A 26277-nucleotide genomic window follows, 5' to 3' on the forward strand; every position below is an offset into this window, starting at 1 on the left:
TAATTCTGTTCAACGACCATCACTTACCCATTTTTCTGTATCCTCCACTAGTCTCTAAGGTCTGCAAGGGAAAGGACTGTGTGCATCCTGTTCAGGGGAGTATCACCAGTTGATCAGCATAGTGCCTGGCCCTCAACCAGTGTTTGATGAATGAATGGAAATGAGAGCTGAAATCCTGACACAGAAACAATCTGCTGATGGCAATGGTCCAAACAGCAATTCTCTGATTCCAAGTATGTCACTAATTATTGCATCAGTGTGTGTTTCATAACTACAGAGCCTGTTCAAGATAACCTAAATTCATTGACAAATTCTCAAAATTTTATTAGTAGGCTCAGAGTAACCAAAAGTGTATTATTTTCTTTGCGGTTTACTCTATAATGAACACAGTTGCACTAATCCATATTTCTATTATTTTTACAAGATTTGTTGTTCAATAAGAACAAATTCTCGTCACCCTACTGCAGTATCTTCTTAACAGATCCAATTCTGATTGTGCATTAAACTGTGCCAACTGAACAATCTTAAAAACTTGACTGTTTTAGTGAACTGAACTTGTCCCAGATAGTTCAGAATCTTAACTGCAAATATACTAGAGAAATATGGTAATACTTGTTGAGGACTGTTCTTAAATTTAAAAGAAACCAGTAGTGTTTAATGAAACAACCCCCTGCCCCTCCAACACACACCAAAACAACCCACTGAAATACAGTATTGAAATCATTCAATGTCTTTTGGAAAACAAGGTAAACATATAACTGCATTTCTGTTTATGGAAACATTTTGAAACATTATATTCTTCACAAAAGAGGTTTATATCCTCGAGTTCTTTTTAAACCAACAGTTAAAAACAAACTTTAACTTTATTCTTTGGCTATTAATTATACCTAATAAATGAGTCACTGATAATCAATTCACAATAAATTTATTTTACATAAAAGAAAAAGCTTGCCATTAATGAAAAATCCAGTAGAAAACAGTTCTCCTGTTTTAAGTTGGGGCTCAAAAGAAGAAGCTGCTTATTAGTGAAACCTCAGTAGAAAGAGAACTTTGTAAGAAAACATTCTTGGCATGAAAGCTCTAACATAAAGTCTGTAATGACATGTTTACCATGCAATTTTATTGGCAGAAAGGCCAGTTTCTGATGGCTGGTATTTTCTTTTCAGTCTCTTAAGACATGGAAGATACTTAAACCTGCTTTATTAAGAGTTAATTGTACATAAATACGGTGTGTCTTTTCATAGTCCACCTATTTAATTGAGCAATTCTAAGTAGGTAATTGGCACCCTGCCCTTCTGGTTTCCCCTTTCCCCCATTAGCCAGTCTGAATCCATTCCAACGACACTGAAAACAGTGATCACCTACAAAGTAAAATACTTCCAGTTATTAACTACGTTAAGAAATAAGTACACAGAAAACTAATCAGATTTAACTGGTTTGAATTATAAATTATTCACTATCTAAGAATTTAAACATTATTATCAATTCGATGAAAGAAAGGATTTAATTAGAGATAGTTTTAGAAATCTTAGTTATTGAGCAGTTAAAAGCTCTAAATATTTCTGTGATGTCCTATTTTGTTAAAGATAAAAATTTATAAAATGTTAATATAACCATCTGCAATCTATAAAAACATTCATAATAAATTATTTCCAAATAATAAGGAATTTGCATTTTGTCATACTGGAAGGTAAGTTAATCTATGATAAAATTTTCTTTTTTTACCCACATTACTTACCTCATCTGCCAGAAGAGATAATTCACTACTGTTTGCAGCATCATAATCATACAGAACCCTGGCCTTCCTGCTGCCACTGCACTCCTTAAGGTCAATGAGGTTGGAAGGAGAGGTGACTAGGCCACTTGCTGAAGTTAAGGCAGAAGAACCAATCACATTTGATGAAGCAGACGGTGCAGGGGCCACAGAAGTCTGGTTGTTGTTACAATGATAATTAGATGGAAAACTGTTGAAAAGAAAATGGTCAATTATCTATTTCCAAGTGATTAAAGTTCCTGAATACCACCACTTGGTGGCAGTGTAAACCTTCTACCAACCTCCACTTCGGATAAAGATTTACAGACGTTACTATTTTAATGACAAAGTGTGCTGTCTAGTTTATCCCTCTTTGGCCAATTACACTAGAGAAAATGCAAGTGGTTTTCAAATATAAAATCCTTGAAAATTTGTTTCAAAGCCGTCTTTACAAGTATAAACTTAAAAAAAAATTTTTTTTAAAACACAATGGCTATTTTTTTCCAGAAAAAAATGAGTTTATCCTTATAACACTTCCAAAAAAGTTTTATTAATATGTTTTATTTTCCCTTTCTTTACAAATTGTTATATAAAAATACCAATAAAAAAACTTACTTAAATGTTAGATACTATCACAAGAGTAAAGTTTTCTCAAGTTAATTCTTTGGGAAATATTTAATAGCCAAACTCTTTCTCATAAAACTGATCCAATCACATTTTCCTGTTCATTCAAATGAGCATCACTACCACAAGCTGAAGACATAAAGATGAAACAATACCATTCCTTTATGGACATACAGACAAGTGAGAAGATGGACATTCAAATAATATGTTATGACTGATAATTAACATAATGAAGACTCAATGGGAGAACAGGGCAAAGTCACAAGCTCATTCTGTCTTCTATTTTTTAGGGGAAAAGTAAAAGCTTATTAGAGATTAGTGAAATTCCTATGACCAAGGTGCTTATGTATAAAGATAATCAGAATTTTCAGTTTCTTATAAGGCGAGTGTTTCTCTAATGCTAAATAGAAAACAGCATAAAATGGCTGGCCTATAATCATTCTAATCCAACCATTCCTAAGGTTGAGTATTTCCTATGAAAATTCATATTTAAATTTGAATACACCCATGAGGTAAAATGCCTGGTAGGACGGGTGAAATTCACACCCCTTGGTAAAATAGTTTCCTCCTTTATGACCACTGTGCCATCTGGAAACCAATCATCCAGCAGCACAGTTCGGTTTATCCTTAACCTCTTCCCTACACCTTCCATTCACCCCCTCATGCTTGTGTTTAACTCCCACACTCCTCTTATCATGGAGCCTAGAGATGGATGGTGTAGGAGTTGTATGTTCCTCACTGCCATTCTTACGCTCTTCTCCCCAACCAGTCCTACCCAATCTTTGAATTTCATGTTATTCAACCGTATATTAACTCTCATCTCTTGTTGCAATCATCTACAGATGTCTCATTCTTTCCCCTTTATTTCTAGACTTTAGCTCCTGGCTCACCGACAGTATATCTTAATTCTTGGTGATCTTAATATCCCTGTGGACGATTCTTCGAACATCTTGAGGGCCCGTCAGATCCCCGAACCCTTCTCTTCTGGTGATTCTGTGCCTGACTCTAGTTCACCCGCCCATTTCCAATGTCTCATCTAGACCAGATCAATTCCAAAAAACTATAACCCTTACAACAGTCGTAATCTCCAACATCCCACTCTCTGACCATCATCTTTTTTTCCCCAGTACTCTAATTTCAACAAGCCTATCCTGGATCTGTGGTCCTACCACAGACCTACCATCTATGGTCCTACCAACATGCCCTTCGTGTCCAAGGTTAATTACCATACTCACCCCCTTTCGCATGCCTTTGTATCCTATGCCCTTCATTTCATACTACTCATTTGGTAAAAATCTGCCTAATTACCTACTCAGTATCCATGTATCTATTATGACAGGAAAAAAATACAAAGCCATGTTTTCTGGTCTCATATTCAGGTAATGAGTAGGAACCTCAAGTGGGTCCACGGTGCTGCTCCACAATTGCACTACATTTCTCTAGTCCATCTGCTTTCCATTCTCCCGATGACTATTTCATACACTTTTTCATCCATCCTCAAAATTCCAGCAATTCTCCCCTAGCCTTTATAATCAGCTGATGAGTTGCTTCCTTTTTAACTGAGAGGAGAAAAAAACAATGAGGAAACTGATTTTTCCATGCTTTTGGTCCTCTCTCCTCTTCCTACAGATGAACTGTCTATGCTCCTAAGGTTAATTTTTCTACCTGTGTACAGAATTTCCTCTCAAGGATAGCACATTATCAATTCTTCCCTTCCTTTCCAATATTACACACTCTCCGTTTACCGTACCGTTCTCGGCAGCTTACAAACGCGCTCTTATTTCTCCTGTCTTAGACAAGCACCCACGTGAGCCGGACCCCACTTCCTCCTCAGGCTGCCTGCTCTGCGTCATTTCACTCGATCTATCCAGCGATCACACTGGATCACTCCGCTCACTCTGTTTATTCCAAGGCCACACACCTGGTTTACATCCTACAGCTCGCTGCCCACCCTCTCCCGCCCCCGTCAGCCGGCTCCTTAGCTGTGCCGCAGCACTTCAGTGCGCAGCCCGCGGTCCCCTTCTTTTCTCTACCTACACTTACTCTCTTGGTACTTTTATCGAGTCTCACAGATTTAAATATCCTTGATACGCTGATGACTCTAATTTATATCTCTAATTCACCCTCCAATTCCGAGACTTATATATCCTAAAATTGGGTATCTCCACTTAGATGTTTCATATTGCAAACTAAACATGTCTAAAACTGGGGTCCTGGTATACCTGACGTGCCTCCCCAACCCCACTGGCTCTTCCTGCAGCATTCCTCATTTTAATTAACCCAAACTTCATTCTTTCAGTTGCTCAGGCCAAATACTTGCAGTAAATCTTGACACCTCTAAGCCTCATATACAGGAAGTCCATCAGGAAATCCTGCTGTTTTACCTTTAAAATACACCCAGGGTTTGACCGCTTCCAACACATCTACCACAGTCACCCTGATCTGAGCCACCGTCATCTCCTGACTGGGTTACTGACCAACTTAGTGCAACAGGCTCTGATCAGGTCTGTCAGCTTATACTCATGTGCTCCAACATCTAACCTCAACAGAGCAGCAAGAACGATCTTGTTAAAGGCTAAAATCAAATCAAGTCACTCCTCAGCTCAAAACCCTCCAGAGACTTCCTTATCTCTGAGTAAAGGCCAAATTCTAAACAGTGGCTTCCAAAGCCTGCATATCCTCGCTCCTTGTTTCCTTGATTAACCTGCAGCTAAGCCTTCCTCGCCGCTGCCTGAACACAGCAGCTGTGTTCCTGCTTCAGAGATTTTGCACTTGCTGTACCCAATCCTCATCTCTCCGATGTCTGTATGCCTTGCTTCCCCACATCTTCCAAACCTGTCTTCCCTGACTGCTGCAAACCTTTACTCCTAGCCAAGGTACCTTCTGGCTGTATTTTTCTCCAGAGCATTTATCACCTTCTAATATACTACGTAATTCACACTGATTTTCTACTCCTCTCTACTCCTCAATGTGAAGGCAGGGATTTTACCTATTTTATTTACAATATATTGGTACTTAGAATAGTGCATTCTAAAAAATTAAAAGTAAATGCTTCTCTGATAAATAAAAGGGTTCTAATGATAAAAAGAACTAATTTCTAATTCAAGTTTGACTCTAGAGTTAAGACATTTTCTAGCATCCCTTCCTCAGTGAACTCAGTTCCTCAGCAGTGATTAAATACATACATTTCTGATAAGGGGGAATAAAAGCTCTCTCTCCTCACATACGTGTGTAAATACACACACACATGATTTTTAAAGTCTCTAACCATGGAATTTTACTCTCAGATTTACTAGTGTAATTAGCTTTTGTTTAGCCACGGAGGTCTACCTACACCAGCAACTGCCACAGTTGCTTGATATGTTAATCCTTCCAATTATTTAAAAATGAAATATATTTACTAATCTTATGACTATTGCTTCTGTTTCCTTATCTGTATATGGATAATAACACCTACCTCAGTGCAGCAAAGACTAGATTCTGTTTGTATGGCTGAGAATATATGTATGTATGACCGAGCATATATGTATGTATGACCGAGCATTTGCGTGGATTTAAGCAGAATGCCAAGAATGCATGGTTCCAACAGCAACCCCTCTGCTGCATTCCTAGAGCATCAGGGCAAAGTGGACAGGAAGTACTAAGGCTTCTTGGGCTTAAAACACTTGCAATGATGTGGGGACAGAGTCGTGTTATGATTTAGATATTACTATCAGTAACAAAACTTCAAATACACAGAAGCGTAAACACTTCTGTAAATCCCATTAGGGTCACCGGCGGTGTTAGGCTACAACTCATTTTTAAGATCTAAAGTTGGTTTTGTGGATTTGCCTAATTTTGTTCTAGGTCTAGTTTTGAAAGATTAACGTGCAGAAAGAAACACCCAAGTGAGGAAACTTTTTTTCTTTGCCTTATTGAAGTAACTTCTTTTGACACAACACCTTCAAATGTTAAGTATCGCTCCCCTGCTCTAATGGTTCCCCACTACATAAATCTCAAACTCCTTACCATACTTACTTTAAAGGGCATTCATGACATATCCCTGCTTCGCTAGTCTAGCCTCATCCACTGTCCCATTCTTAACTTGAGCACTATTAGCCAACCAGAATGAACTACCGTCAGTTCCCTGAACTTGCCACTCTCTCTCCTTCCTCTGGCCCTTTCATATACATCTTTTCCCTCTGCCTGGAATATTCGTCCCTGCCCCTTTCTTCATCTAGATTATTCCTACTAAAGTAATTTTCATCTTTGAGTCTTTGCTAGACCTGCCTGAGTCACAGATAGGTATCTCTCATAGTACTCTGAGCTTATCTTTCTCCTTACCACATGGCCTGTCCAACCATGACCTGTTCTTCTACTCAGACTTTAAGTGTTGTGAGAGCAGAAATCACGTTTGTCCTGGATGTCACTGTATTCTCAATGTCACCTTACAACGTGAGCTCAACAAGGTAAGCAATTTTGCCTGTTCTATTTGCTGATATAATCCTAGAGCACAGAACAGTGCTTGGATATGACAGGTGTTCAGTAAATATTTGATGAAAGAATGATTGAGCTATGTGCTTTACATGCTGTCCTTTTACTTTAAAATATATTACCACACTCAAAGTAAAATCAAGCGGCTTGAGGTTTTACGGAATATTTTAAAATCTTTTCTTTTTAACAAGTGAGGAATAAATAAAAATTAGTTTATCCCTAAGGGCAACTAAATGTCGATGTAACTATATCTTCCTCAACTAACTGCAACGGTATTCAAGAGAAAAGTGTACCTCAAACACTTTTACGCTTTCTTTACATAGCACTAAAAAGTATTCACTTAAACTATCTCCTCATCCCTGTTAACATTCTTCTGTGCCCAAAGAGCTCAAAATGTTTTTGTTTCCTCAGAAGTGATAATCACTTTCTTTAAAAAAAAATATGATTTTAAGCAAGCTAACAAAAGCCTTTCATTCCTCTAATCTTCACCTCCATTATTAGTTCATAAGAAAAAAGCCTGAACTTCTTCCCGTATTAGGAGTTTCATTTGCGAAAAGGAAATTACCACCTTCCCAGCTGTTTCTGCAGGTCTAGCATGTACTGGTAACACTGTGCGTAGTAGGTCATCTGGGCTTCCACAAAGTCGTTCAGACAGCGGAGGTGGTGGGCCTGTAAGGAAAGGGACAGTCACCTCTTAGCTCTATAATCTACTCACAGTGGCAAACGTTATGGGAAGACAAAGCACAACCCTGTACTCAAGGCAAATCATCAGTATCCAGCATTCTACTACAAGGCTTTTTAAGATTAACCTTGGTTACAGTTTGTAGTAACAAACTGTTTAACAAAAACAAACAAAAAAACCTCACAACAAATGGATATGATGATGGTGGGAGAACTAGGCGATGAGGTGTGAACAAAAATTTAAAATATTTCTTCGTATATCTTGGAAAGTACCACCATTTAAGTATCTTTGATAAATGACTGAAAAGGAAGTTCGGTTTTCTCTCCCAGAATTTCCCTAGGACTATCAGTCTTTTGTTTCGAATGAATTTCCAATGAATGAACACTCACATGTGTGCTGCTGATCCCCTCGAGCAGAAGCCTGGTAATCTCTGCTTGACGATCAAATTCACTTTGAGTTATTCTTAATTCCTGTTCAGACTTAAATTGAAACACAGTTTTAGAATTTCAGTAGAGGACTTAGTCCATCTTATGAACATGCATTTAGACAGTTAAAAAATCTCCCAAACAAACCCCAAATAATAATCGGCAATTCCCTGATTCTGCTTTGTATCTAAACTGGTCCTTGGTTTCTAGATACTAGCTTTTCTAAGTTACTGAATCTAGACAGAACTGATTACTCACTGATTCCTGACTTGACTCTATTAATGCCAAAGCTTAATGACATATGACAATGACAAAAAAGCCTAGGAAAACTACTATGGGACAGTTAATACATTTTCATACATTTTTTAGTAGAAATTTTGCTAAATTTTAACATTTTACAAAATCTTAAAAGATTATCGTTTACATATAAAACAGTATTTAAAAAAATTCTCAATTATTACTATAGTTAACTTTATTTTGGAGTTAAAAATAGCCTTCAATTTCAAATAAAAGAACTTCAGAATGACACTAGGATTTAAACTTTTGTGCTAAGTTATCCATATACTTGTCTCTAGGGACATGGTTCTCAGGTTCCTTCAAAGGATTTTTTTGTCCTATGTATATTTTTAATATGTTTTCTTTTCAACCTTTGCATAAACTACATCTTAAACAGAAATATTATCTATAAGATAAGCTAGGGTTTTTCTGCAAGTTGATCATGGCCTCATTCAATCAACGGTGTGCAGGTAAACTGGCTTTCCAGGGAGGAAAAAAGCTCTAATGTGCTGATTTTCATGGTATAAGTACTCCCACCAGAGCTGATTTCAAGCTACCATGGTGAAGTCACTGATCTTAGAGCTAGAAAAAGGTGTGTATAATAGCACACCACTACTAGCTTCAACCATCTGATACAGGTTTAGTGTGAGTACAAAACAATTCACTCAAAAAAAAAAAAATCAGTATGATCTAAAAATAGTAAATACTTGCAAAAAACACCTTCTCAAACTTTTAGCTAGAGTGACTGGTAGTGAGGAGGAAAAAATAGTATCTCAAAGGTCATTCAAAATAGTTGGCTTATCCCCCACTGCTAATTATTATTGGTGATAATATCATTATAATGATATTTTCTACTACCTCTCCAGGATCAGTTGCTTCCCCCTCTCATGCAAATAATTACAGTATTTTCAAGACTATAGTAAATATAGAAAAAGAGTCTAAATTTATTCCTTTCACACCCCTCTTGTTCTCCTTCACCGTTTGGTGGCAATAGTTAACCTAGAAGCAGTCAATAATGAAGCAGCAGCAAAAAAGAGAGAACCATTTGCTATAATCAGTCTCATCCCATTGGCTAAAGACCTGACAGAGAGGACCAAGAATGGACCACTAGACTGGACTTATGAAAATAAGCTTGAATTATTCAATAAGTCAAGAGTTAAAATTAAATTTACTTATTAACCAAAATTAGAATACATGGTGCTTTGATTATAGGGCTGAAGTTAGCTTCATCTGGTAGCTAGTACGTAGCAGAAAAAAGTCCCAGGAGAATAAAAGAGTCAATGTTTTCCCTAAAAAAAGTGTTGAAGAAAACCAATCACTTAAGTGTTACATTTGCACTGTTTACTGTTCTGCTTGGTATAAAGGTTTTGACTGATAGAAGTAACCATAAGCAAACCAAAAATAAATGCACTTCAGAAATAACTGAGGCTAATTCCACGTAGGTTTGATTGTGAAGGTACAATCTGATTTAACGGCCTTTAGTAGAAATGGCAGGAAAGCCTACTAAATGAGTGTTTCTGTATAAGGCAAAAGCAAGTAACCCAGGTAGCAGATTAAAAGTGACCAGGAAGTTTGAGTCTGAAATGGAAATAATATTTTAAAGCTAAGAACGCTGAATAAAAAATATAAAATGATCTCATTAAGGATAAGGAATCAGTCTTCTATGTTTGAGCAAAATTTAAACTACTTAATTGTGAACAAAGCACCATTTTACAAAGCCAAGGAAGTCATTCTTCTGTACAATCTAGACTTTATATTTAGGAAAGGTAAATGACAGGAGGGAAACCAATCTCATTTCTTGAACAAGTTTCAATGCATGTTTGGGGTGGTTGCACACAGTCTAACGCCCCAAACCATCTCTACTTCTGACGCATGTAATTGATCAATTAATCTGAGAGGCTGAGGTAGCTGAAATAAGGTTCAGCATACCCAACTTACTTAGGAAGAAAATAATTCTTACTAGAAAGACAGATAATAAGGGGAGAGAGAAGGACAATGAATTTAAAGAGTTTCTATTCTGTCCTCCAGAAGAGCTCATTCCTTGACTTGATTTTACAGCTAAGACATCGAGGTCTAGGGAGAAGACCTTCTACTGCTTGGGAATACTGTCGCTCAGCTAACTGATCTACAGTGTATGACAGCATATCTCGGGTTAGAGAAGCATGGAAAGTTCTTTTATGACATAACTTGGAAAAAGGGCAAGAATTTGTTGGTTTGTTGTTACACGAGGACTAGGTAACCATAAGCCAGAAATTCTGTCAAGCTTCTGAGGCACTTTGCTATGACAATCTTGGTCAGTGTTACCTACATCTTCTAGGGGCTTAAATCTTAAAATATTCCAGAAATATGAAGTTTTAAAATTATACATTTTTAAATTATAAAAATGACAGAAGTGAGAAGTATAGAAGAAAAAAAAAACTCCCCAAACCCATTTTGATATATTTTAAGTTTTTTTCACATATACAAACATAATAATGTAAATATTAGTTCCATGAGTTTCTTTCCATTATATCAACTATTTTCCAAACTTGTAGAGACTGCAGAGTCAAATCAAGAAATTTTTTGGTGTACCTGTATGCTAACCAAAGCAGAGGAGACCCTGGTTTTCTTGATCAGCCTACACTCTCTCCTATGTTACTCTGCCCCCTTTTCATGCTAGAAGGCTCAGGAAGAAATCAGAGGCCAGTGTGTAATCACAACTAAGCTGATGAATGGATTCCACAAAGGAGGATGAGGGCATTAAAAACAAGAATCAAGAATCTCACACTGGCTGTACACCAGAAACTGACATACTGTAAACTGACTATACTTCATTAAAAAAAATAAAAAAAAAAAAAAAGAACCTCACATTGGATTTCCAAGTCATGGAATCCATAGCTCCATAAGCTATGCACGAAACAATACTGTGTATAGTCAGCAATCATACAAGGTCAGAAAATAGAAGTTAAAAGTTTGTAAAACTATTTAATAGTCAGGGGCCCAATTACCACCTGCCTTCAATCCCCAGCACTGGCCTCATCTCAAGGTCAGATTCTGGTAGGCCTGAACATGAGAAACAAATGAAAATGCTTCTGAAGACCTCAAACAGCACTTGAAACAAATCTGTACTAAAATCATAATTTTATTCCTTAAACTTGCTTGGTTATTTGCCTTCCCAGCCAAGAGAGTATTAGAAATGGGAGCACAGGCAGAGGGACTGGTAGTAGCAGGAATACGCACAGCTCCTAAAAGTAACAGACTGACACCGAGGGAGGAGACAATGTACTTCAAAAACAAAGAATGGATCCAATTGTCACACAGCACAATAATGGATATTCATAAAATGACCATAACTATAAATGGAATTAAATACATGTCATCCTGTATTTAACTTTTTACAAATATTTTCACTAAAATGACAGAAAAATTAGCTTTGGTGCTGGAGAGAACGAGCTTCCATCACCTAGAAAATTCATTTGTGTGACATGATACATTCAGTTCTCTGAAGATACAGGACATGGTGTGAACTACATTCTACATAATTATCATATGAATAAACTAAGTATTTAAAAGCTGTCTTCTGGCAAGGCTTTGTAAAGATCACCACTTATATAACATGTGTCCAGTCTTGATCAGGGTGCGTGCAAACCACACCTCTGCAGCACTGTTCTACTGGCCGCTTCGTGGAACTACTGCTAGCCAAACAGACCGGAGCTTTTCATCTTAATCTTCAGATTTTTATAAGATACGGTAACAAAGACTGACTGGCCCCATTGGTTGTTGCCCAATAAATATTTACTGAATGAAAAGACAATTAAGCTCTTGTTTCATAATTCTGTAGTTTAATAATTTACTTACTTTTGTCACTTCCTCTGCCCAAATCTAGCCAGCATTAAAAATTAGAGAAAAATATAGAGCATGAAAGAAAGTTGGAATTTAACATTTTCTACAACTTCGTATAGAAAAATGTGAGTATTTTAATTCAAATGGTATACTCCCCTTTTCTAGAATCACATTAACAGGTTAAATACAGTAATAACTAAATCATTAGAGCTTACTGTGCTGTGAAAGCACGCCTTCACATGTATCAATACTATTGAGTTTTGAATCTTACACTAATTCTATAAATTAGTTAAGTTTTCCAAAACTAGGAATAGTTAACCCCTCTTAGATCTAGTTTTCTCATCAGTAAAGTGAGAGGTTTAGATTAAGTGATTTCTAGTTTCTCATTTAGGCCCAACATTCTACAATTATAGGAAGTTAAAATAAAGCAAGGACAAATGGACACTGAATGTTGATACAGCCATTTGGGAGGGAGGGCACAATAAACTTGAAATATTACGAGCTTAAAATGACCAGAGTTAAGTACATCTTACTGTAAGTAGATGACATTAAGTGGTAAAACAAATGCCTAATAAATGAAACAAAGTCTTGCTAATTGTTTAAGATATTTTTACCTAAGATGAAAAAAATGTATGATTTAAACACTGTTTACCAATTAACTGAAACAGCCTCACACTTTTCAATTATCTACATACAGATAGGACAATGAAAATAAACGAATGCATTCTCTTGCTATCTAAGGAAAGCCTTAATTTAGCCAGGGCTCCAATAATTATAGCAGTTAAAAAAAATGTATTTTACGTAGTCTGTACAGTAACTATTCCCATTACATAGTTCCCCCCCTCTTTTTAGTTCAGTACTTAAGAAATAAAAGCATTCAATTGATTCAACAAATAAGTACTGCCAGTTATTTATTACTTAATACTGCAGATTCTGTGCTCCCTCTATGAAAGTAATACACCCAGGAGTATCACATCAAACACTGTATCTATAAATCTTTACTGGCTAACATTTATGAGTTCTGGGGCTATGTTCAGATTTTACTAATTTCTATTTTGTTAAAAAATTAAAAATTCCTAACATCTCAAAAATTTTCTCAAATCAAGCTCAATAATACACAAAGGATACTATAGAACAATTCTTATTCCCAATTCTTGCTCAAGGCTATCACTATTCTGTAACTTTGGTGAGTGAATTAGCACTGGATAGGCCTCAACACTACAAACTTACGTAAACCACTTGTCTTGGCCTGGAATTGCAGAAGAAATGAATTTGATCTTAAGTTTGGGTGAAAATTAAAGTAAACATTAAAGGTATTGAGAAACGAAGTAAATTTGTATATCTTATACATTTCTCTAAGTTAATTTTGATAATTTTCTTTGCCAAAAGTGAAAATATTAAGTGTCAGCTACACTAACATCTTTTATCCTGTAGAAATGGCATTATATATTTATGTACAAATTCAGATTTTTACAATCTGAATTTGGCATAGCTGATATACTTGGCAATTAGAACACACAATTTCTTTTCTTCAAGTTCCAATATTACTTCAGCTAGTATTCTCTGTGTTTTTTGTTAGACTAATGAATGCATGGCTTCAATTACTTTAGACTTTTACATGCAGATAATAGCAAGAGAAGGCACTTTATTCAAGATGTAGAAAACACAATAGGCCAACAAACCTTCAGCCATTTTACATGCAGGAAGTTGAGCATGTAAGAGAAATTTACCATAATGTTATCTCCTTCAAGGCGAGCTGAGTTTAGTTGCTTAAGTGCATAGGTAAGAGACAAAGAACACATTATACCAATGAACACAGTGAAACAAGTTACTTCTGCACAATAAAGAACACACAAACTAGTATTAAAAGAGCTGATAAAATGGTTTTCTACTTAAAAAAAAAAATCCAACTATGGTATTTCATGTAGTGGTGCCTATTCCATTTTTTCAAAAGTTTCAAATTTTCAAAGATAAAAAACACGGTTGATGCTTGATTTTAAATTAGAATCATTTAGGGAAACTGCATCACTTTAAAAACTGCCATGGTGATCTAAATTTTCATTCAAATTTTCACCTATGGAAGCCCTTCAGCCTACCCAAAATTTCCCTATTTAAAGATCACTTCTATTTTATTAATGTATGATGCTTTCAACCATATTGTCTTTCAGTCCGCCTCAGCCAGATCTTGGCATACCCTGAAGAAACATGAAAGGCGTGTCAATTCTTGTATTTTTAACAAACTTTAAATTCTAATATGTGTACGTTAAAGTTCACTCAGTTTACAGATTAAAGACATAGCTACTGTGGAAATGCTTAATTAATTGGGCAGAGGGACACATTTGTTATGCTACCTGAAGATGTATTTTCCATCATGTTTGGATACCCAAAAGTAATAGAGGTCTAAGCCTCTCAATATCAGAGAGCTTTGAAATCAGATGATTTTTCTTCTTCCCATTAACAATACTCCAAAATAATTTTTTAAAAGTTTACATAAGATTAAGACAAGTTTAACAAATGTCAATGCCTTAAAATTTAAATGCAGAAGCTATATTTGTTTTTGCTTCTCTGATGGGAGTTTTATACTATTTTCAAAACTGTACTTTTGTTCACTGTAAAATATTCAAGTAGGTTTTCTCTTTTCTGCTCAATTGTTACGTTTTTGAGAAATGGCTTGGATGTTGCTTTACCATTCTTCAACATGCTGCCTAATAAAACAAATTAGTCAAGTAGAATATTGAATACAGGAATAATATTTTACTGATAGGGCTAAATCACCAAAAGATTCGATCTACTATACTAGATTGTAAACCGAGGGCAGGAGAGATTTTGCATTACTTATATATGAACTCCTCCTCAGCAAAGCACCTTGTAAAAACTTAGCGTTCAGTAAATCTAGAATTTAAAAACAGGTCACAGGAAACTAGTAAATGAATTTTTTTTAAGTGCTAATATGCACAGGTTCCAAACCTTACTTGCATAGGAATAACTAGTCATAAAACAATCTGAGAAAATTTATAAAGAAGTGAAATCAAAGAAGTCTGAGGTTTGAGTAACCTCTTCAGCTGCCAACTAGAAGCAGGGAATGTGTCAAAAAGAAAAAAAAGCAAACACAAACTCCAAGTGTTTCCAATTCTTCTGTATTCAAGTAAATGGAAGAGAAATACAGAAAAAAGGGAAAAAAAAATCACAAAATATAGGCATGCCTCAAGGCTTTATGTAACAACAAATTAAGAGGATTTTTCCTTTCCAAAGTATTTCAGACTTACTGCTATAAAGTTTGAAGAAAAACAAGCTTATTTTCTAGAGGGAAGGAACACAACTAAAATCAGAAAATGTGTATTTTTGTCTGGACTAACATTATTAAATATTTGGTAATAGTTCAATTTTGTTTTATGCAATCTATACATTCTAGAAAAGCTGTGTATAAATAAAATTGTTGAAAAAAGTCACTTGTATAATCTTTCATTTTTATTTTAAATGTAAATTCTCATGGAAAAAATTCTGTCCTCAACAATACATGGCACAGAAGAACTGTCAAGATCTTTTCTATATATATCAAAATTTGTCTACTATGATGTTTGGTTCTTACACATTTTAATAGCAGTGGTAAAATAATTTAGCATAATAGTAAGACCTTGTATAGTATTAAATCTATAAACTTTCTGGCACTTTTACAAGTGAAAAAGCAGACCACCATTATTCTGTAACTGCTCGTTAAAGGAAGTGTTGCACTGACACTTGACAGTAGGTATTCTTTTTCCACAATCACTGGGCGTATGGTAAGCATTTCAAATAAAGAGACTCTGGTCTAGTTCAAATATTTATTTCCAGATGATCCTCATATAACATTTTTCCTGATTATGAAATTAGTATCTTAAAAACCAATTCTTATTTTACTATATAAGTTTATTATTAGCAACTTAGAAATTTATATCCTAATTTAGTCTCTTGCACCTACAATGTTCATTTTAAAGTTCTGATTCTGCAAAAAGCCTGTTTAGGGAAGTTGGGCTGTTCTTTATGATGATGTCATGATAAATTCTGAGGTGAATTAGCCAGAGATTTTGAAATTGATGTCTTGTTAAGATGGCTCTTCTTTAGCAATAGCTAATACAGAATCTCCAAAAGGGGAACTGTCTAGAAGAAAATAACTTATTCTGCTTATATAAGGTGTTGGGGTATTTCAAAAGACATCACTGTCCAATACCAAGTTACCAGTTTTAAATTTCCACTCTAAACCAAGTCTCAACCTTTTCTTTCCCAAGACAAGAGAGCCACAATAGACTTCTACCAACACTGTGGTGATGTGCTCCTAAAGCAATGATTCTTGATGGTAATAGTGGTAGTGAGTTGGGAACAGAAGGCAGTGGGAATGTCATGTCTCTTAACAAAACATATCCCTTAGCTCAAATTAAGAATGAACTTGTTGGCTTCCTCTAATAAATTCAGACTTATTTATATTGTACTGCCTTAGAGGTGTTCCAATTCAAGTCTGATTAATCTCTTCTAACTATGAAAAAGAGACATAAACAGTATAAATATTACATTAAACAAGCTTATAAAAATCTTTAAAGTTATAATATATGTGTGTGTATATATACATATACACATATATGTGTGTGTATGTATATATATATTTTTATATATATATATATATAAATCATTGAATTACTATACTTACTATATACCCATTCAGTTTTAAAAAACTATTCCTAGGTTGATTTTAGGAAAAATATAACAACTTATTTATCCAAATGGATTTCCTCCCTTTCGAAACAGCCACTTGAGACTCCATGCTGCCACTGTCTGAATGGTTTGGAACTATTCTTGGTGACAGTTCCTTTAGTCAGTTTGAGTCATATGTGGAAAGAGAGTCATCTAATTTTGAATCTACATACAAGCATTCTGAAACAATTCATTTTCTCCTTAATTACTACTTGTTTTTCTATTTCAAATATAATAAATCTTTCTCCAAAAGACTTACTTGCCATCATCATTATTATTTAAAAAGCATTACACAGCTTTAGGAGCTCTTGTAATTTTTTTTTAGCAACAGGTATATCACTGAAAGACTATTGCCTCTTGATATGACTACTTTGCACTGAACAAGTTCTGATCATTAAGTTTGTTTAAAAACACAAAAACAGTACACTAAAGTCATATTATAGTCTTAATGACAGACTGTAGTTTGCATAAAATCTTTTATAAGTTTTAAAGTTATTAACCTAAAATGGTTTTCTAGTAAAAAACACTACTTACTGAAGCTCTTGTTTCTGCAGCTTTTGCCTTTTTTAGTCTGGTTTTTGCAGCATCCAAATCCAGTCTCTTATTTTGTAATAGTTTTCTTTCTTTCTATAAATATAGGAAAGAAAAATAAAAGTCTAATGACACTAAAATCCAGGAGGAACAAGTACATTTAAAGTATTATTTCAAATGAATCATCTGATAAGCAAAGACCTATGACTACAGATGGCTATAAAGTGGCCATTCAGGTTTCCTGACTCCTTTTTCTCACTATTTCCAATTTTAAAATGACAGACATTCTAGATATCTGGTAGAAACAAAGGAATATTACTTTTAATATTTTGTGATTTTTGCCCCCAGGGCACATCTGGTAATTATCTTCTTGACTGTCACAACCAGGGGGAGGGATGTTACTGGCATTTACTGGGTAGAAGCCAGGGATGCTGCTAACCATCCTACGATGCAGTATAGCTTCTAGAGCAAAGAATTATTCAGCCTACAATGTTAGTGGTGCTCAGGTGCAGGAGCTGTTTCAGTCTGTTACAGACAAGCTAGAAAGTGCCTTTGGTGAAAGAGGCAGGGGCCCCAGGGCAAAGCTCCTTTATAACAGGTAAGTTTAAAAGAATTCCCTGTTTGCTTTATTAACTGTTAGATTTCACATATCAAATTTCATCCTGTTGACAATCTAGTATTTTTTCAATCATATTTTATCTTTGTGGTTTTTCCTTTATCTCAGGCCAACTACTTTTCATTCAGAGACAAATTCACTGTAAACATATTTAGTTTCTACAGTGTTTTGTAATAGGAAATCTGCAAATTAAATTTGAAGTAGTATTCACAATAAAGAGCAGTCTTGGCAAAAATCTTAGGAAAAATATATCCACCTAAATCTCCTCTCCATCACTTAAAAAACAAACTACACTGGAAAGAAAGCCTAATACATCTACAAAGTCATTAACAAGAGGGCAGATTATTCATTAAAAACTATAAATATGTATCTAAATTATTTTAGTAAAAAATGAACCTTTTCCAACTCACAGCAATTGTTTTGTAATCTCCTTCTATAAAGTTTCTTAAAGGAGTGAGGAAATTTAAGGCTGATGTTTGTATCAGCTCTCTGTCTGCAGTTCCAATTCGTTTTTGTGTTTCTCCACATTTAATAAGGGCATTACCTGCAAAGGAAAAAAGTTTTTGTTTTTTTTTTTTTAACCATTATCTGGTAATGTCAGAATATAAAATCATGTTAAGATAAATTAGCAATTTGATCTACTTTAAAGTTAGCTGTTACTTGTTTACTTAAGTAAAAGTCAAATAAAATTAACTGTAGTTAAGGTGGTTTTACTTCGAAAGTAAACTTAAGATTATAAATATCTAAATGAAAATGACAAAGATGAAATCCTTATCATAGTTAATTGTACCAATTCTACCAATGGGGCAAAAGAGGACAGATATACTAAAAAATATTTATGGTCACAGCTCAAATAGCGTGGGTATGTTCTGTAAGAGTATAATGCTTAAAATATGTTAGTAAATAGATGAAATCAAAAATTTTTCTGTTTCTATATTTATGCACTTATCTCAAGTGTCTATAAATAGTATATATTTGCATCTTAAGTTAAAAAAAATCCATGTTTTATAGCACATATACCCTAACATTTGAATAGGACAAGTTCAGTGGAAAACAGACTAAAAGAAAGAGAACCAACCACATGACTGTTTCTCCATCTAGTTCTACCTTTAATAGTCTCTAGTTCTGTGGATCTTAATGCCTCCATGTTAGACTGAGATTAGAGCTGACTGCTAAGGGAGGTAGTAATATAACGTAATAGTTAAGAGCTCAATTTCTGGATACAGATCTACATTTGAATTACTAGCTGTGTGATCATGGATGAATTACATAACCTCTCTAAGACTCAGTTTCCTTGTCTTTACACAGATATCAGAATTTACATTACAAGTAGGATTTAAGTGAGGATTTACTGAATAAATCTATTTATTATACAGTACTTAGCCCAATGCCTGAAATACTCAATTGTTAGCTATTATCAGTTACTAATAAATAGATTCACAGAGCTCAATTCCAATAATCAGGGTACATTCAATGGAATTATCAGATGTGCAAACAGATTAAGCAGACTAAAAAGGAAAAAACTTAGAAGCAAATGTTCATGCTCTACTTGGCCTTCGGCTTGGGTCTCTGTGACACCAGCATCTGAGTCTGATACAAGCAGCTGATAACAAGTCTGTTAAATGTATTAGGTTTTTCTAAAATTGATAGATAAAATCTAGAAATAAAACTATAGAAATTTTAAGCATTTTCAGACTTCTGAAAGAATTACATTTTGAAGAACACAATGTAAGATTCAAAGTTACACATCTATACGTAGCCAGTCAAGGAATTAATGGCATTCATTACACAATACTTAGGTTATTTCCTTTTGACATAAAGACTACTAAAACCTAAAGTTCATTTAGTCTCAGAATTTTTGAGCTCTTTCATAAATCAGGACTGTATGTGTAGAAAATCATTTAATTTACCTATCATTTCAAATCCAAATAAGGACCAATCTCCCATGGAAGTCTTAATAAGAAGAATTATTTTAGTCATGAACAAAAGGAAAAAGAAGCCATATAAATATGAAATAGCCTTATGTTCTGAGAAAATTAGATTTGAGGGATAATGATGTATAACTGAGCTTCAGAGTTATCCATTTAAAGAGTCACTATAGTAACTAGCAAAGCTAGCATAACTGTAAAATATGATTATAGAAAATTTAAACTATGAGGAAAATAGAAATAAAATGTCACCCAAACATCCAGAGATAACTACTGTTAACATTTTTGTGGTACTTTTATTAGTTATGTAATGAAAGCGCTAGTGATTTGTTCAAACACTTAGTATGTGCCAGGTGTTTTATTACAGAAATAAGTAAGTCCTCAAGAAAGCTTAAAAAAACAACAACAAAAACCAGAGGAGACATATATCAACAAATTGCAATATATCATAAGTACAACAGAGGTGCTGCAGGATTCAATGGAAATACAAGTGAAGAATTTGACTTTTTAGACCTAAAAGATAATGTACATTCTCAGAATAACGTATCTTAAATACATTAAATATTCAATTGTACTTATTTAGTGATCACCTATAGTGCTCACTTTATCCAAAATTTTAACATGAAAATTTTGATTTTGTAAATTGATCTTCCTAATATTAGGTAAATGTTAAGGATACCTTTACTTGTGGATTTTTACTACTGACAGCCATCTCTTAGCAGACCTTTTTGCCTTTCACTTACCATAAGCTGTTCCTGGGCCAAACTCAGTCCCTGCATCAATCATATATTGTCCCAAAAGTTCCGGGTTGTTTATACGACTTGGAGCTTTTCTATCCAGTTTCTCATAAACAAATTCTTCTATCCTGGCATCTAGGAGGAATGTTTCAAATTACCAATGATTTTAAAAAGCAAAACTATTTAAAAGATTGTTTTGATCTATTAGCCATTTATCACCTTATGAAATAAATATGAAATTAGCATGCTTTTTAGTACATATCTTAATATATAATTTTTTTCATTTGTATGTTAGAGTAGTATATAGCTCTAAGAAATTTGTATTTTAGAAATCTGATAAAATATTTTGGCACAAAAATATTTTAAAATATAGTAAAACTATTATGAGTATTTTATAGGATTTTAAGTTCCAGAAAAGGATTGGTATTCATTTACTATCTAGTGAATTTGCCTCTGCCCCATTCATATAGTGTCTAACTTTTAATGTATGTTCACAATTTTAAAATCAGGGATTTCCAGCTATAAAAATATGCCTATAAGGCACCTAAAGAACCAAAAGACTCACATACTTTTGATGCTATTATTGTGCTTTTGTTTGCTCACATACTCAGTTCTCCCTCCTAGGGACTAAATATTGGGAGTTTAAGGAAATGAACAATCCAGGCTTGGAATAGTCTACAGAGATTAGCAATATGATCCCTTGGCTTAATTTTATTTAATTAAGCTTCAAGTATATAAATATCTGAGCATGTAGTCACTTAAAAAATTTCACCATTAAAAATAAGTTTAAAATACAAAAAGTTAAAAGCAGTAATAGAAATTAGCATAAATGGGAAGGAAAAAACATTGGTAAAATCCAAATAAACACTTGGTTACAATAATATTTAAGAAATTTACATTTACATTGCTGCCTAACAATAAGGTATTTCAGAGACAAATGAGAAAAAAGTCAACGTTACCAGAAATGATGATTAAACATACACATAAATTAAAATTACAATCCAAAAAGAAGTAAGTTATACAGGTTCCTTCTAAGCACCTTACAGAATTCCTCCACAAGAGAAAGTCTCACATAATGTATTGCAAATATCAAAAAGAAGCTGAACCACTAACAGAAACACTCCAGGTATCGGCAAAAGTGTTAATTATAATACATAAAATAGGCTGTTGGAAAAATACTTGCTTTTGTGGTAAACTCTGCTGCAGCATCAGAAGAGTTTTTAAGGAGGAATTTAAAAAACTTTTATATTAGTAAAAACCAAAATGAATCAGTTAAAAACATAACCACTCAGAAGATGTTAACTAGATTTAAGAATTTCATTTTCTGATTGTGAGAGTGATTCTTATCTTTGCTGCTTGTCTACCTATTTAATCTAAAGTTTAAAGTTGAATCCCATGTTGATTTCATTCAGTTAAAAAATTGGTGTATTTAAAATAAAGGTTTCATTTCACCAGGGCATCAACAGGCCATAATAAAATCTTAGCAAAAAATGCAGGCAATTAATCTACAATGCAATATATATTTCTGAAAAACCCTAGGTTCTGGAAAATCATACACTAAAAGTAACAGGCTTATAGGAAAAAAAAGGTTGGGTCTTTTCTCTCAAAATCTGTTAACTTTACAATGAGAGCACAAATAAAACACAAAAATAATTCTGTTTCTACTTCAGACTTAAAACAGTAATGCAAAATTTTATATAAGCCACTGTAACTTCTTTCCACTGATACCATTCCCGTTCACCAGTGAGCTGATCTGCCACTCACAAAAACATACTGTAGAATAGACTACATATTTGAGGGAAATATGGATAGAGCAAAGAACAAAAGAAAAAACATCTACTAATTTCTTTCCTTTTTTTTTTCTTTCTTTCTTTTCTTTTAGGCACCATGGTATGTAATTTAAGTAGCCTTAAATGAGTAAGAAATAACACGTGGCATCCAAAGACAACAGGCCTCACTCAAAGTGTAAAAGGACTATTTTAAAAAATCACCACAATTTAACTAAAATGGCAAAGAATTACGAATATTTTGTACAGTCCTTGAGGTTTATGTAATAGCAACAAAGTTTAAAGCTTGGAACTTTAAATTAGTACCTGAAAGTTACTGAAAGCATTTCACAACATGGTCACAGTAACATTGAGGGGCAAGGGGAAGGAGAGCAGGCGTTGTTACTGCTGCCTTTGTCCTTCAGTTTTGATATGTAAAGCTCAGCGAAAGGCTGGGTTTTCCCATGTATATTCATACATATATAGTTATTTATATGTAAATACACCTGGTTCTAGTTCAAGTTCCACTTTTAATTAGATATGCCACATTGAACAAAATGGCTAACTTGTGAGTTTTAATAAACAATCATTGTATACCTTATTTGGAAGGTTATTGAGTTAGGTGACCTGAAAAGCCTTACCATGTTGTCTGAAAATCAAATGGAATAATTTATGTAAAAATAAAACTTCACATAAATAGTTGGCAACTAAGTTTTTATACAATTTTTCCTTAATTATTTAGGGATAATTCTTCCCTGGTTGAGAAAGGAAGATTAATTTATCTTTGCAGTCCTTCACAACTCTTCAAATTCAAAGTTGTTGCCTGAAATTGAGCTTTCAAGGGGATTCTACAAAGGTCTGAAAAACGTTATTTGTCAATTTGTTAGAGGGTACACAACGAAGTGTATGTCACCCTCTTCACAAAACACACACATACAAAATAACTAGACTCCAAAGGCATAATCAAAAAATGTTTTCCAATAGACATTAAAACTTAAAAAGAACCCCAACATTTAAAAATCTATTAACAGTGCCTTTTAATAGGATTAGTCAATAACGTACACAAAAGGTAAAAAGTTTCTTACTTGGATTTGGCTGCAATAACACTTCAGTTTGTTTCATTATTTTTTCTGTCCATATTTTGGTACATTCAGCTTTGCTAAGGAGGTTCTCTAAGTGAGCATCCAATTCTGTCTTCTCTGCCTGGCCAAGCTTTTCTTCTGTGAACTGTTATTGATTACACATTAAAAAAAATTAAATATACCCCAAATACATTTTAGGAATTATATCAATAATTAAAAAGAAAACTCAAATCCAAACAACCCTGGACATATAATTGTAAACTGTCGCGTATGAATGCCACTTTTTTTGTCCCTCTGGTAGTTTATCCATACCTCCTTTGTGGCACTTAGGATAATCCTATCCCATAGTTAATAGAGCTCCTTAGTTCTGCTAAAATGTCTGGTGTGAATGCTATAGAAAGTTCAGCATACTGCCCTGTATATACAGTATATAAATTTCTTACATGTAAAGGTAGACAGCACAGTGGTAAGGAGTAAAATCTTTGAGTCTGCTGGGTTTGAATTCAAATCCTGCTTGCACTGCTAACTGTGTGACTTGAGTAAGCATTTGGATATTTTTTCCTTAGGTATCTTGTATTACAAAAGACAGACAATACATATCTTACAGTGCTTTAAAAATTAAGTAAGGGTATCTATGTAAATCACTTTGTTCAGTGTCTCGTAACTACTATTCAGAATTTAAAAACGGCTGTGTATGTTTAACGTGGCTTTGCATCACTGGCATTTTAATCGCACCTGGTTTAGACAGGCTTTTATGGGATGTTCTGGAAAGCTATCATTTAAGCTGTTTCTTCAAAATATGTTTCAGTAATTGTTTATAGACTAATTTTTGGAACACATCCTATTCATACTACAGAGGCATCTTTTAAAGATCACAAAATGTAGTTAAATATACTCAACATAACAATTTTTATTATCTTGAATGTACTGGTTTTTGAAGAAAGGCAGCAATGCCCATACAATAACAAAGAGGTAAAATATTTCTGTGTAGATTTTATATAGACTTCTGGACACTTTTAATTAAATACTAGAAGCAATGACTCAGGCTGTTTATCACACATAATTTTTCTTTAGAATATGTGGTTCCCCCCATTATAACACAGGTAAGTCACTAGCACTAACTCTATACTCATTAGTCATGACTCATTTCTGGCTAACAAAATATAATGTTCACCTTGCTTTTTTTCTCTCTCATTTCTTAAAATATCTTCTGCACCTCTATTTTTCTGAGTTTTATTATCTGTTTCTTTCAGTATCCTTCTTGGTCTAATACTTTCAATTGATTATCAGTTAGCACTTTTTGCTGAAAGGTCCTTAAGAATGTTATTCTTAGACTTCTGGTACAGCCCCCACTGAAGGTCTTGTTCAAGGCCCAGAAACAACAGCTTCAACAGCTTTTGTAAAGCTTTAGTTCTTTTAGAGACTGGTCTGTAGCCAAGTTCTGACCCAATGGGTGGGACTGAGAATAGCAGTTCCAAAGCTATTGCCTAACCCATAAACTTGCAGTGTATTGTAACTGAGGATAGGAGGGGCATCAGATAAAAGATCAAAACCCAGATCGCAAGGTCAGTTGGGTAACTATGCAATCTAATTCTTAAGAGAGAATGCTGGTATTCTTTGCAGATCCCTAAAAATTCTAACAAACAGACCTCCCAAAGACACACATTAGAATTTTACATGTTTGAAGTCTACCTCCCATGCTTAAATAGATTATCTCCCAGATAAAGCAACCAACAGGACAGAAAGAAAGGAATACACCCAAATGAACATCATCTATAAAGATGATCAACCAGTAGAGAAAAATTCTTCACTTAGCTCCTTAGTAAGAAAGTATGTCTATTTTTTCGTTCATTTGTTCCTTCAACAAATATTTATTAAGCACCTGCATATGTGTTAGGCATTATTCTAAGCATGTGGGTTTCAGCAGCCAAAAAACAGACAAGGCTTCTGCTCTAAAGAATCTCAAAGTTTACTAGGGAAGACAGACAACAAACAAGTACATAAATAACTTGACAATAAGAATATAGAGATAAAAAGATGGTGGAGAGAGGACCAACATAGGTGGTCCTACTGTCTCTTGATCCAGTGACTGAATGATTAACTGGGTGAATCAATGTATTCAAGTGTAGAGGAAGGAAGAGCTCATTCTGCAGGTAAAGTGGGGAGCAGGAGACTTAGAGAAGGCTTCATAACGGGAGGAGTTTGCAATCTGGGCCTGGAAGAGGGAGTGAGAGTTTGAGAGTATAAGATGTGGATGGTTGGAGAAAAAGCCTCTCTGAGCAGGTAACAACTTGCCTGCAACTGATAAGAAATGAGCTACCTAAAGACCTAAGGGAAGAGTATGAAGTCCTCTGATCTAAATTCCAGTTGTAATTCTAGAGTATCGTAAGCACCACTTCTATGCATATTAAGTATTAAATGTTTTGTAGACATTCTTAATTTATATTTAACAACCAAAAACAGATTAGTACAATTATCAATAGGTTCACAATTTAAAAATCAGTATTTATTAAGTTAGTCTTTGTGCAAGGCACTCTGCTAAGAACTAGAAGATATGGTCTCTTTTACAGGAGCGCTAAATGAAAAATATTTTTTATATGAACAGTATAAACCTACAGGTCTATTTTTTTTTTTTTAGTACATGAAGTCACATTGAGCTTAATTTAATGGATATTTTAGAAATGCACTAGAATTAAAGGTATAGGCTAGAAATTACTTAAAAAATGTTTAGAAACACTGATTAAAGAAATGGTCACTGAGTTTATCTTACACTAGGTTAGGTTTTGGGGCAAGTTTTCTCCAAAAAATATTTCAGACCAACAATGAGTTAATTATTT

General features: G+C 34.3%; 1 protein-coding gene across 2 annotated transcripts in view; it reads right to left on the minus strand.

Annotated features, from left to right (window-relative positions):
* Positions 1-909: 909 nt before the first annotated feature.
* SH3GLB1 (SH3 domain containing GRB2 like, endophilin B1) overlaps positions 910-26277 on the minus strand; it is a 31795-nt gene continuing 6427 nt past the window's right edge. Inside the window, exons 2-9 of one of the 2 annotated variants that reach the window (XM_074376071.1) lie at positions 23444-23585; positions 20599-20727; positions 18338-18471; positions 17315-17407; positions 7922-8011; positions 7419-7519; positions 1739-1964; positions 910-1361 (exon numbers count right to left, since the gene is read on the minus strand). In XM_074376071.1, the coding sequence (XP_074232172.1) occupies positions 1254-1361; positions 1739-1964; positions 7419-7519; positions 7922-8011; positions 17315-17407; positions 18338-18471; positions 20599-20727; positions 23444-23585 (1023 nt within the window). In that variant the 3' untranslated portion in view covers positions 910-1253. Of the gene's footprint in view, positions 1362-1738; positions 1965-7415; positions 7520-7921; positions 8012-17314; positions 17408-18337; positions 18472-20598; positions 20728-23443; positions 23586-26277 lie in introns of both variants that reach the window. The other variant, XM_074376070.1, reaches the window with a different exon arrangement.

The sequence above is a fragment of the Camelus bactrianus genome, chromosome 13 (assembly GCF_048773025.1).
Source record: "Camelus bactrianus isolate YW-2024 breed Bactrian camel chromosome 13, ASM4877302v1, whole genome shotgun sequence".
Taxonomy (NCBI): domain Eukaryota; kingdom Metazoa; phylum Chordata; class Mammalia; order Artiodactyla; family Camelidae; genus Camelus; species Camelus bactrianus.